General features: G+C 43.0%; 1 protein-coding gene across 3 annotated transcripts in view; it reads left to right on the forward strand.

Annotated features, from left to right (window-relative positions):
- RGS7BP (regulator of G protein signaling 7 binding protein) overlaps positions 1 to 12710 on the forward strand; it is a 657220-nt gene extending 644510 nt beyond the window's left edge. For 2 of the 3 annotated variants that reach the window (XM_069222694.1, XM_069222711.1), the window contains one exon: positions 11464 to 12710. In XM_069222694.1, the coding sequence (XP_069078795.1) occupies positions 11464 to 11481 (18 nt within the window). In that variant the 3' untranslated portion in view covers positions 11482 to 12710. The remainder of the gene's footprint in view (positions 1 to 11463) is intronic. The other variant, XM_069222702.1, reaches the window with a different exon arrangement.
- The last annotated feature ends 603 nt before the right edge of the window (positions 12711 to 13313 follow it).

A 13313-nucleotide genomic window follows, 5' to 3' on the forward strand; every position in this document is an offset into this window, starting at 1 on the left:
AGCAACCGATGGGCCGCTTCTCTGCCGTGCGGGCTGTCGGTGAATGTAGTTTCTGGGCCCCCCCGCCAGGCAAAACAAACAGTCTGTTGATCCTTCCCGCACCGTGGTAGTAGTGCGTGCCTTAAATGGCCCTGCCCGGTGCTTCGCAACCCATGGGCGGCCTCTCTGCCATGCTAGCTGTCGGTAAATGTGGTTTCTGTGGCCCCGTTGGGCGAAATAACAAGTCCATAGATCCTTCCTGTACCGCAGGAGTAGTGTGGGCCTTAAATGTACCTGCCTGGTACTTAGCAACGGATGGGTGGTTTCACTGCCATGTGGGCTGTTGGTAAATGTAGTTTCTGGGGCCCTTGCCGAGCGAAACAAGCAGTCCACTGATCCTTGCCACGCTGCAGGAACAGTGTAAATTGCTGCTTAGCAACCGATGGGCACCTCTCTGCTGCGTGGGCTGTCAGTAAATGTAGGCCCATATTTATACTTTCTGACGCAAAACTGCGCCAACGCAGTTTTGCGTCAAAAAAATTAGCGCCGGCTAACGCCATTCTGAAGCGCCATGCGGGCGCCGTATTTATTGAATGACGTTAGCCGGCGTTAGCCGCCGGCGCTGTCTGGTGTGCGTTAAAAAAAACGACGTACACCAGGCAGCGCCGGCGTAGGGGGGAAATGGCGTATGGGCGTCCAGAAATGGTGCAAGTCAGGCTGAGGCAAAAAAATCGCCTCAACCCGATTTGCGCCACTTTTTTACGACGCCCATCCCCCATTGAAATGACTCCTGTCTTAGCAAAGACAGGAGTCATGCCCCCTTGCCCAATGGCCATGCCCAGGGGACTTCTGTCCCCTGGGCATGGTCATTGGGCATAGTGGCATGTAAGGGGGCACAAATCAGGCCCCCCTATGCCACAAAAAAAAAATAATAATAATACTTACCTGAACTTACCTTAATGTCCCTGGGGTGGGTCCCTCCATCCTTGGGTGTCCTCCTGGGGTGGGCAAGGGTGGCAGGGGGTGTCCCTGGGGGCAGGGGAGGGCACCTCTGGGCTCATTCTGAGCCCACAGGTCCCTTAACGCCTGCCCTGACCCAGGCGCTAAAATCCGGCGCAAATGCGGGTTTTTTAGTCCCGCCCACTCCCGGGCGTCATTTTTGCCCGGGAGTATAAATACGACGCATATGCATCGCAGTCATTTTTTAAGACGGGAACGCCTACCTTGCATATCATTAACGCAAGGAAGGTGTTCACGCAAAAAAATGACGCTAACTCCATGAACTTTGGCGCTAGACGCGTCTAACGCCAAAGTATAAATATGGAGTTAGTTTTGTGTCGAATTTGCGTCGAAAAAAACGACGCAAATTCGGCGCAAACAGAGTATAAATATGCCCCGTAGTTTCTTCACCCCCTTACAGGCAAAACAAGCAGTCCGTAGATCCTGCCAACACCGCAGGAGTAGTGCAGTTTTAAAAGCACCTGCCTGGTACTTAGCAACCAATGGGTGGCATCTCTGCCGAGTGGGCAATAAGTATGTATGCTTTGTTATTTCATCTAAGAACATACATGCTAAAGCGTCTAGATCCTTCTTATGTTAGCAGTTGATACATATTATATACCAAGAAATAGAGTAAGGTCTAAAGTGGTCTATAAGAGAAACCAATCAGCCTACCAGCTGCAGATAACCAAACAAGAAAGACTTATTGTTATACCAGTCACATTCCTTATGTAAGACACTGACCGTGAGGATGGAAAGACCTAAAGAGTAAGCTACCAATAAACACTTCTTATTCCAGCATTGTTGGAGAAAAACATTGCGGCAGAACATCGCCAAAATCTGTGCACAGACACCCAATTTCCCATACGGCTCACCACAAACAGGGACCATGATGTCAGAACAGGGCAATTAACTGCTTACGAATGGAGTCAACAGAGGCTTAGCAATGTCATGCAGGAATGGCAAAAAAGTCAGTCGGCCAAAAGAAGATGAGTACTGATGCTCCACACAGCCACAGGTCTGTAGACCCAAGATGAAAAGCAAGCCAGCCACAGATGAAGACTGTTTACGTATGAAAAGTACAAAACCATTTACCTTCATAGCATTAAAATGGTGGTCCATCTGAGAGAAAAACCCTGAGTGGTACTGTTAACGCGTCCGTCTATGTCAATTTATACACATCAGGACTCGTTTTAGGCCAATGAATCTTTGGGCCCAGTGGTGAGACACCGTAGGACGAGATAACTGATCAAAATATCAATCAATATGTCAATAACATTGTCAACGTTTAACACCAAAATATCTCTTACTTTAGACATTAATAAACATTCGGCGCAACCATGACCTTTCAGTCATGAATAACCACACCTTAATGAAGTTTATGAGTTTTATTCCCTATTGATTACAATCTAGTAGCAAAGGCATTAATCTCAAAGTCAAAAACATATTAACACGATTACAAGATGACAACCACAATAAGCTTTCGATAATGCAAAGGTCAGTAGCATAGACAATCAGATAGATATAAGCGGATTATAACACATCGAACTTTCTAAGATACTAGTTCAGCATAGCACCATGTCAGTCACGTCAGTTTGTCAGTCAGAATGAATACCTCGTCTAACCTCTAATTAGCATTAGCATGTTGGGCGTCATGCAAAACAATTTTGAACACCAATTTGGAAAACTTCTAGCTAAGGTCTCTATTAAAACATACAGCAGTTGGTACCTAGAAAGAAAGGCAAAATGAATTTTCATTAGTAATTTTATAATTACCCTCCTCTGATTAAGTCAGCATTCAGGATCAGTCTTCGTCTTCAGGACATCAGTTAGATCGCCGTCAGTCTATCTAAGTTAGAGGCAGGACACTCTCCTCGTAAGGAGAAAAGTGTAAGGGGCAGTAAAATGGGCAAGGATGGTTTTTTCTAAGTCTCAGATCACAGAATAGTGTGACAGAGTTTCGGGATGTAATCAATATCATTCCCTACCTAATGATGATTATTTCCTGTGTCATGGGTTTTTATCCCTTTCTCGTGATTCATTCCCCCAAAATTCTATTGGTTAGTCAATACACCCCATCATTGTTAACCTATCAAATTATACATTAAGTAATGCATTTGTCATCTCTCGATTGTCCTGTCTTCTGATTGGTCTTCATAATCGACTTTCCGTAGGTGGCATATCCGGGGTTACTTCATCATCTTGGCACACGTCTCAGGTTAAAAGTTCTCTTTCCCTCGTCTCATTGTCCTTGGAAGTATCTACAAATGTTTCGAAGCACAATCATTTTATACTAAAAGATGCTAGCATGCGGATGGGAAAATGTCCCCATGTTTCAAACTAATACAGAAAGAACAATAGCTGGGTCATGGTCGTTTGCAAGTCCGCACACTGAAGAGACAGGAAAAAATACGCTTTTAATATGAGAGCTACACAGCTTCTGCTTGGCTCATGCTAACTTAAGATATACGAGTTCTAATGTATGCAGTTTTATACGTTTTAATGTGCTCAGTTAGGCAAACTATAAACGATTATTTCTTACAGTTGACATTAGTTTAAACATATGAACGATTCTCCATATTTATGAATACACTTTTAATGAATGTTTTATTAATACAGCATTGTTAGACATAAGCATTTCACGTCTATAATATGTAATATCAAAATACGCTCTCTCAGTACCACCATTAGCACACAAATCAGAAGCAGGAGATTTCAAAGGGTGCCCACACATTCAGTGTGTCAAACTGGGATCTAAGATGACACCAGCCCCTGAGTGTAGAGGGAGAGCGCGGGGAAGTAGAAGCCGAGCTAGCCAGTGCTCTTATATGCTACAAGTTTCTGAAATAACGACTCGTAGAACCAGGGATGATCACCACCACAGTCACCACCGCTGAAACTCTGAATGAGTCAGTTGACAACAGAAAAAATAATAGGATACAGAACGTAAGAACAAATCAAGCAACTCATCATTTGTAATGAAAAGCAGGCAGCTCCAGCACTTGCATGTGTCTTCTTTCTCTGGAAGAGGCATAACTCTGGGGCAGCCAAGCCAAAATACATATAAGAGAAGAGAGACTTATCTTTTCACTTTGATGCTACTCTACACCAATTACTAAATAACATCGAGATTCCCATAAACCTTAGTTGATACAAAGCTATGGCTACGATATGAAACCTAAAGAAGGCTGAAATTCATTGATGTCATATCTGATGCCATCATTGATGTAAATGATGACATCATTATGTCCGCGTATGTAAGGTCTGTTATGAGCTTAGCATGGCATGGTAGGTTTTATGTCTATGGCGTTTACCTTAACTAGCAATTTCCATGTTTTTAGGTTATATATTGTAGCTACATTGTCCCTTTTCCATTTTAATGGAAATTTCTGTGCCTTTCATTAACAAACGTCATTTGTGTTATTAGTTGATTTAACAATAACTCATACCCCTTCAGCAATTTATTTTTTGTTATTTTTTTCCAAGCTGTGTTATGATATACTTTAGCCCAGTGGTTCTCAACCTATTGACGTCTGTGTCCCTAACTTTATCATTACTGGAACCTGGGGACCCCCACTAAATTAATAATGGAATCTGCCCCCCCCCTCCACTGACTCATTACTGTAAGCCAGGGACCCTGGCCTAACTATTGTTGATGATTTAAACCACAAAACTGTACACAAGAAATACCGAAAACAATCGTTCCATCAAACACATACACAAATGATGACATATTTTATTCAATTTGCAAACAAATATAAATAAAAAAATACACATTTTAATTTTTATTGGAATGTTAGAGCTTTACTAAATTCCATTGAAGCTATACATCGTCTATACTATAGTCTGTTTAATGCACCTGCACTGCTCTCACAAATCAATCTTAGGGTACTAATTTGATTTATAGCCTCCAATTTCTAATTCCTTAACATTTACATGTTTAAAAAATGTTAATTGTACATTTAGCCACTTTATTTACATACTCTTCATTAATCTCCTAATATTATTTAATTTTCTAAGCAGTCACTGAGCCCCTATGGAGGCTTCGCGGACCTCCAGGGGTCCCAGGACCACAGGTTAGAAAACACTGCCTTAGCGCCCTGCCGTTGGCTATGCGCAGCAGGCTCTAGATGTGCCACCTGGCTACACTCTACAACCAGTCTTGGCCATACTCAGCGGACACTGGGTGCAGGGCCTGGTCTTCTGCCACACCGGCACTCCACACCAGTGTCCACTGCTTCCACTGTGCTTCAGTCATGCATAGAAGGGACTGGGCAGGCAGGCCATTCACCCACTCTCTGCTTCACTGCTCTGCTCACAATTGCTAACAGAGTGGAGGTACAGCCGCCATCCGTCTGACACTCCTTCCTTCTCATTTGAAAGATATCCTGGTGTCCTCTTTGCTAATATAAACAGGATATTGGGCCAGATGTCCGTGTCTCTGCCACAGCTATGAACACTAAATAACAACTTGTTTTCAAGTGGAGCTAATTAGTGCAGTTTTGCAATTTCAAAGAGCTGTGAATGACAGGTGTTAGTGTTTAATGCAGTAGTACTTACATTGTTAGTGCCCCCAGGTCAGTCTGCTTGTGACAATATCGGCATCCTGGGGTCCATGTGAGTATCATATTTTCAGTATTGGCTTCCATGTTGCAGTGTCCCCCTGTCATGTCCCTGTACCCACTGAAAGTGTTTCCAGAACACTGAGCCTGGTCTCAGTTTCCCATGTCTGTGCTCCCTAATTAGTGTCCCTGTGATAAAGTCAGTGTTTTCACGCAATGTCTCCACGTCTTTGTGTGAATGTGCCAGTGTGTGTGTGTGCCTCCCAGTGTTTGTGTTACTGTTCCTGTATTAGCATATCAGCTTCAGAACTAGTTTTGGGATTTGAGATACATAGACAACAATAAAAGACAATAAAAGATTGCTCCGCCAGTGATTTTACTTTAACAAGAAAGGGTACTGTATTCTACCAGTACGAATCGTATAAATCCGGCGGAATGCAGCTATGTTAATTCTAATGACCATGGATTTAATCTGAGGAATAGAATGAATCTAGACCGCTGCAGCCTTAGTTAGCAGCTTCCTTTCTGGTCGGTTGCCCAGCGGTAGGTCTCTAAAGTCTACTTCATTTCAAAGTTCTTCATTCTGATGCTCACGCTTGGCGTGAGCAGATGACCTGGAAGCAATGCAGTGGCCACTGACATCAAATGAAATAGGGGCTTTGTACAGGGGAAACGTCCTCTACGCCGACTCTGTAACAACGAAGTCCTGGTTAATGAAAGCGGAACAACGCTTTCCTTAACCACAACTTTGTTGTTTTGTGCCTTAACCACGCATGTCCTGAACAACGAACATGTGTGGTTAAGGCACAAACAAGGGAGTCGGCTGAGGAGGACGGCACGGACGACGAGGCGACGACTCAGGTATGTGGGGGGTGTGGGGGGTTTTAGGTTTTGGGGCGGGTTGGGGGTTTTAGGTTTTGGGGCGGGGTGGGGGTCAGGGGGCTTTAGGTTTTGAGGTGGGGGTGGGGAGTCGGGGGGTTTTAGGTTTTGGGGTGGGGTGGGGGGTCAGAGGGTTTTAGGTTTTGGGGCGGTGGTGGGGGGTCAGGGGTTTTAGGTTTTGGAGCGGGCGGGGTAGTGGGGGTTTTAGGTTTTGGGCTGGGGGTTGGGGTTTTAGGTTTTGGGGCGGGTGGGGGGTCGGGGTGACGCATGCAGGATCAATGGATGCCTATTACTAATGCCTTTACCAAGAATGCCTTTACAACGAAATATCGTTGTTAAGGCATTCGTGGTAAAGGCATTAGTGGTAACAACGAGGTCGTTGTTCCGACCTCGATGTTCAGGCACTCGTTGTTCCGGCAGGCGGCGTTCCGACATACAACCTTTGTACAGTCCATGCTGGAAATGTCACCAAACTCTCGTAGGTTAGGGAAAGGAGCAGAGGAAACCTCGAGGCCCTGTTGGGGGCAGCCGGGCCATGCACCATGCAACACTGGATCATCATAGTCTCCTTGCCGTGCTGTGCTCCCTTTTTATGGTCTGGGTTGACAGTGCAGGTGTTGCCAGACAATTATGTGAGAATCAACAGGAGATGGGCTTTCGCTCCGTCCATATGTTGGGAGCCAGAAGTACGTTTTGATTGGACATAAGATATGTGCCTCCACAAAAAAAGTGCTTGCCCTCTACACAGCTGCAATCGTTTTGTTCATTTATTCAGCTGCCTGAGGTTGAACTGTCAGGGTCTAGATAACTAAATAATTTATGGTGTTTTTCTCTAACAGCAGCACAGATCGTCGAAGGACAATAATTAACCTACATTAATTTTTAGGGCTGGCTTGACAGTGCAACTGTCACCAGTCATTTTAACCCACACCAATAATATTCTACAGTTCCCAACCGTTTGACTTCTGTGGACCCCCACTTTATCATTACTGGAACCCGGGGACCCCACTGAATCATTATTGGAATCTAGGGACCCACTACAGAGTCATTACTGAAATCTGGGGGCCTTATCTGTTAATATCATTTAATTTTCTAAGTAGTCACAGACCCCCTGAGGAGGCTTTGTGGACACCCCAGGGGTTCCGGACCACAGGTTGGGAACCACTGTAGTAAAGCACTCAGTTATATAAGATTGGGTACAACCTTTTAACTGGTGAGACCAGTAGGTTGCTCTCTCATCCGCAGAGGACAGTTAATAAAAATTGCCTGTCCTGCCATTAGCAACTAACTTCCTGCCACCATAGCCAGTCTTATGTAATCCTCTGAGCTGGGGTGGTCACCCTGGTTGGGGAAGGACCTGCATGTTGTGGTCCTATGAACCAAGGAGCACTGCTTTGAGTCTCAAAGGCATAACCAGAACAGTTCTCAGCATAAATACATGATGGTTGTGAGTGTTGAGGCCACATAAAGATCAAAAACTCAACAGAGACTCACTCCTGGGTAAATCAGGACGGTGTACACTCTCACAGCATCATGTAGAGAATCGTAGGTCACGATGTCAGTGTGCCAATGTCAATGCCTCCTCTGTCGGTGTCTCTGTGTGAATATCCCAGTGTCAGTGGTTGTGTCCAGTACCTGTGTCTGTGCTTTGTTCTTAATATCTGTCTCTCTGTGTCCCTTTGCCACTGTTGTAGTGTGAAACCAATGGTGGATCCCGGACAGCTAAACATTTCTGAAAAGTAGACAAAATTCTGAATTCAGCAAGGGGTCATTTGTGTAGATCCTTCAAGGTTTTTCTACTGAACGTTACAGCTAAAATAAACAAAATATTGAAATTGAGGTGAAAAAATGAGCCATTTCTGTCCACGTTTTTTCCTATAACTTTTTCCAGCTATGGCAGATGTTTTATAGCAATACACCTTTACATCTGCTGGACTCTTCTGGTTGTGGGGATATATAGGGCTTGTAGGGTCATCAAGAACCCTAGGTACCCAGAGCCAATAAAAGAGCTGCACCTTGCAATGCGTTTTCATTCCAAACCGGATATACAGCTCATTTGGTGAAATATAAAGAGTGAAAAATAGGTATCAAGAAAACCTTTATATTTCCAAAATGGGCACAAGATAAGGTGTTCAGAAGCAGTGGTTATTTACACGTCTCTGAATTCCGGGGTCCACATACTAGCATGTGAATTACAGGGTATTTCTCAAATAGACGTCCTTTTTACTCCCTGTCTTACATTTGGAAGGAAAAAATCTAGAGAAAGAAAAGGGGCAATAACACTTGTTCTTCTAATCTGTGTTCCCCCAAGTCTCCCAATAAAAATGGTACCTTGCTTGTGTGGGTAGGCCTAATGCCTGCAACAGGAAACGCAACATGGACAGATTACATTTTTACATTGAAATCAGATGTGTATTTGTGGATTTTGGCCTCTAGGTCAGCCAACACCTAGGGAAACCTACCAAACCTGTGCATTTTTTAAAACTAGACACCTAAGGGAATCCAGGATGGTGTGACTTGTGGGGCTCTCACCAGGTTCTGTTACCCAGAATCCTTTGCAAACCTCAAAATTTGGGAAAACAAACACTTTCTCCTCACATTTAAGTGATAAGAAAGTTCTGAAATGAGAGAGGAGCCAAAAATGTCCTTCCACCCAGCATGCCTCCAAGTCTCTCGATAGAAATGGTACCTTACTTTTGTGGGTAGGCCTAGTTCCCGCGACAGAAAATACCCCAAAACACTACGTGGACACATCAGAATGATCAAATACAAAACTACCTGTTTTTGCGGGGTGGGGTGCACCTGTGTTTTTGATCTTGGGCTCAGCAGCCATTTAGGGAAACCTACTAAACCCAGACATTTCTGAAACCCGAGGGAGTCCAAGGAGCTGTGGCCTGAGTGGATCTCCCAGTGTTTTCTTTCCCAGAATCCTCAGCAAACTTCAAAATGTAGCAAACAAATCACATTTTCTACACATTTCTGTGTGGGATCACCGCACCGGCATATATTTCCTACCAGTCAACGTTCCCCTCATTCTCCCGATAAAAATAATACCTCACTTGTGTAGGTGGGCCAAGTGCGTGGAAAGAGATAAAAACATGTTGAAATTGAGGGGGAACCAAAGCGGGTCCAGAAGGGCAGTTTGAAAAGTTAATAGAATAGGCTGACAAGTGGGGCAGAATTTTTATCGGTATAGATGCAACAATGCTGGGTGGTAGGAATTTTGTGGATTCCTGCAGATTCCGGAAGTTTCCATCACACAAAATGTGGGAAAAATGTGTGATTTTAAGCAGAGTTAGAGGTTTGCAGGGCATTGTGGGCAAGAAAATGGTGCGGGTGCATGTGAAGCATAACACCCTGGACTCACCCAGATGTTTAATTTTCAGACGTGTATAGGTCTCGTAGATGTTTCTACATGGCAGCCTCTAAAAGTCTAAAAAGTGCAGCTCTCACCATACCAAGTGGGACGATATTTGAGAGTTAGACAAGCTCTCATGGCTCAAATGTAAAACCAAAACCCAAAATAATTAAATGTCCTCTTGCTTGCTGTTGGGATAAGATCTTTTAGTATCCACCAGGGAGTGGATCGGGGGTAATTGCCCCGGTGGCCAGGACAACTTTGTCCACATTTATTTGGGGTGGGGTATGGCCATTCCCCCACCCTCTTTTAAAAAAAAAAAAAATCTTCTCTGGTGGGCTTTCTGCCCTCCCTTGGGGGCAGATGGGCCTTACAAAAATAGGCCGATCTGCTCCCATGGGGGGCAGAAATGGCCAACAGTAATGTGCCCCCATGGGGAGCGACCCTTGCCCAAGGGGCTGCCCCCCCAAACAAAACACACACACCAATCCCTGGTACCTAATTGGTTTCTGTCCCCCTGGGGGGGGCAGATCGGCCTAATAGAAATAGGCTGATCTGCCCCCCTAGTGGGGCAGAAATGGCCTAAAATACATTTGCCCCCAGGGGAGAGACCTTTGCCTAAGGGGTCACTCCTGTTGTGTTAAACTGGTGGGATGAAAAAAATCCCTGGTGTCTAGTGGTTTCTACCCCACTTGGGTGCAGATTGGCCTAAGAAAAATAGGCCGATCTGCCCCTAAGGTGGGCAGAAATTACCTAAAATAAATTTGACCCCCAAGGGTCGCTCCTGATGTGTAAAAAAGTTGTTAAAAATTATACCTGATGCCTAGTGAATTCTGCCTTCTCTGGGGGCAGATCAGCCTAATTAAAATAGGCCGATCTGCCCCTGGGGGCTGGAAAAGGCCTAATAAAAAGATGCCCCCCAGGGGCGACCCTTGTCCAAGGAGTCGCTCCTCTTCATTGTTTACTTTTAAAACAACATACTCACTGGTGTCTAGTGGGCATTTTTGCAGCCCGGTCGCTTTACGATCAGGCTGCTGAAATGCTCAGAAAGACATGAAAGGGAAGGAAAAGCCTTTCCTTTCCTTTCATGTCTCTCTGCCCATCCCCCGATCGGAAGAGAAATGCTTTCATCAGATGTCACTTGGGCGGTGGAGGCGGGGGTGGAAGGGAAGCGATTTCCCTTCCATCCCTGCCCAGAGAAGGGGGCCTGGTGCAGGATGTAACGGTTACGTCCTCGGCACCCGAGCGGTGCTACCGAGGACGTAACCATTACGTCCCGGGCACCCAAGAGGTTAAGTGACAGCATACATCTGTCAGTGTTTGTATCCGTGTGTCAACGCAAAGTTTCCATATCATGTCACACTCTGTGCCCCTTTTAAATATTTATGATTCGTGTACTTGAATAGGAATATGATAGTTCTGAAATTTCAGGTGTGAATCACACATGCCACAACTACTCACTGAAAAAGCTTTGCGAATTAAACCCTAAAAGAACAAGGGTCATTGATGATAGTTTGAGCCATGTTCACTGTAAATCTTAACATTATTTCATTGGCAGTCTTTTGAATTGAAACAGATTTGAAATACAAAGTATCTTGAACATCTGCACATATGAATAATAATTGTGTCTATGGACTGGTCATTCATTTCATCACTAAACTTGAGATCCTCTTGTTATTATTTCAGATGATAGCAGCCTCCTGAACCTGGCTCCTTATCCACTAGTTAGAAGACGGAAGCGAAAGTTCTTTGGATTGTGTTGTCTTGTCACCAGCTAATCAACACGGCTCTGAAATACCAAGACTTCCACCACTTCAATGAATTCAATATAATTTGACTTTAGAATTTATTTTAAAAAGCAATGTGTGTTTGTTATTGGCCAGTTGTGGCATGCCAAACAACTTCACCGTCTTGCAAATGAGCCACGTGTTAACCACAATTGCAATCAATATCGATTTTTTTCTAATGGCCTCGCTATATTTGATCAAGATATGTCTGCTCTGAAAAATCTCTGAAGCTGCCAGTAACCTATATCACAGCAGAACATTATTGGTTTGAAGTATTCCATCCACGATTTTCTATGGTGCCTGATCTCTTCCACTCCACCTTTTCCTGCTCACCAGAGTCACAGATAAAATACTTGCATTTCAAGAGTCAAACTGGAGAAAGAGCATAAATTGTTATATATTTTTTACGGACACTTTTTTTAAATTTCACCCTGCATGCTTGCCTTCAACTGTTTGATGCCTATACGCCACCATTATGGATGATAAAACGTACTACGTTAATTTTGCTTTATGTGCAAACTGGGCAAATTATTCACGTGCAATGCTATGACTACTGTATATCCTCTGGTGAAATGTTAACTATTATAATAAAAACAATTTTATGTTTGCAATTATGAAATACAGAGAAATGTTGGTACCTCCAGATAACAACAAACAGATATATTATTATGCAAGAAACAAATCTAAAACTCATTGTGTTTTTTGTTACCATACCTATTTAGTCTTCCACACAGAAGCAGAATAATAACATAGGCAGTTTAAAAAGAAAGATATCTTAATTTATAATCACAGATGTATTTTTATGTTACTATTTATACAGAGGTTAAGGACCTGTGCGTATATGGAAAGCATGTATGACTTGTAAATACAATATCGCCATTACTATATCATACTTACACGTATTTTATTTCCTTTAAACCCAATGATGTATGAAGAATGAAGTTATCCTGTCTAAAGATGGTGTTCCAAAGTCAACAAGTCCCCTGAAATGTAAAGCAAAATATGATCTTAGTTTGTTTTCATGGATGGTTAAAGCATGGTGTCTGCACAGTAACATATTATCAACTCTTATAGGGCATGCTGGATTTAGCTCAGACTGTAATATATAATACATTTTACATTGTTAATAAATTCTTTTTAGTTAAAAAAAAATCTTGACAATTCTTTGGATCCATACCAAATTGATGAAAGCAACAAAGTTTCTAGCTGTAATTGATTGCTTCGCTTACAGGGATGTAGTCAGTCATTTTGCGGTGGATAGCATTTTAAAGTGTACTTAAAACGATGGACGTTAGTATGAGTTAAATATTATTCATTTTCTGTTTTATCATTACTTTTTACTACCAATATCAACCATTAGTTGGCACCAAGAAGGACCACATTTCATGCAATACAGAATCAAATTTTTCAGTATCCTCATGCTTCTTTATGTAACTTTGGAGCATATGTCCAACTTGAATCAGATGAATTGACATAGATTGTAATTCGAATGAAACCAGTTGACATGAATTTTAAAACATATCAAACAAATTGACATGGGGTTTAATTTTTCATCATTTGTTCAACTTTAATTTTGACTCTAGTGAAAAGTTTTAGGAGGAGACAAAATGAATGAAAGTAGATGTTAGATATTGCATAAAACATCCTGGAGGTGAACATGCAATAATACACAGTAATATATTCAGCTAATAAAATCATCAAAACAGATTTCAGTGACAAAAAAGTTAAGAGATAACATTTATAGTACTC

The sequence above is a fragment of the Pleurodeles waltl genome, chromosome 1_1, assembly GCF_031143425.1.
Source record: "Pleurodeles waltl isolate 20211129_DDA chromosome 1_1, aPleWal1.hap1.20221129, whole genome shotgun sequence".
Classification (NCBI taxonomy): domain Eukaryota; kingdom Metazoa; phylum Chordata; class Amphibia; order Caudata; family Salamandridae; genus Pleurodeles; species Pleurodeles waltl.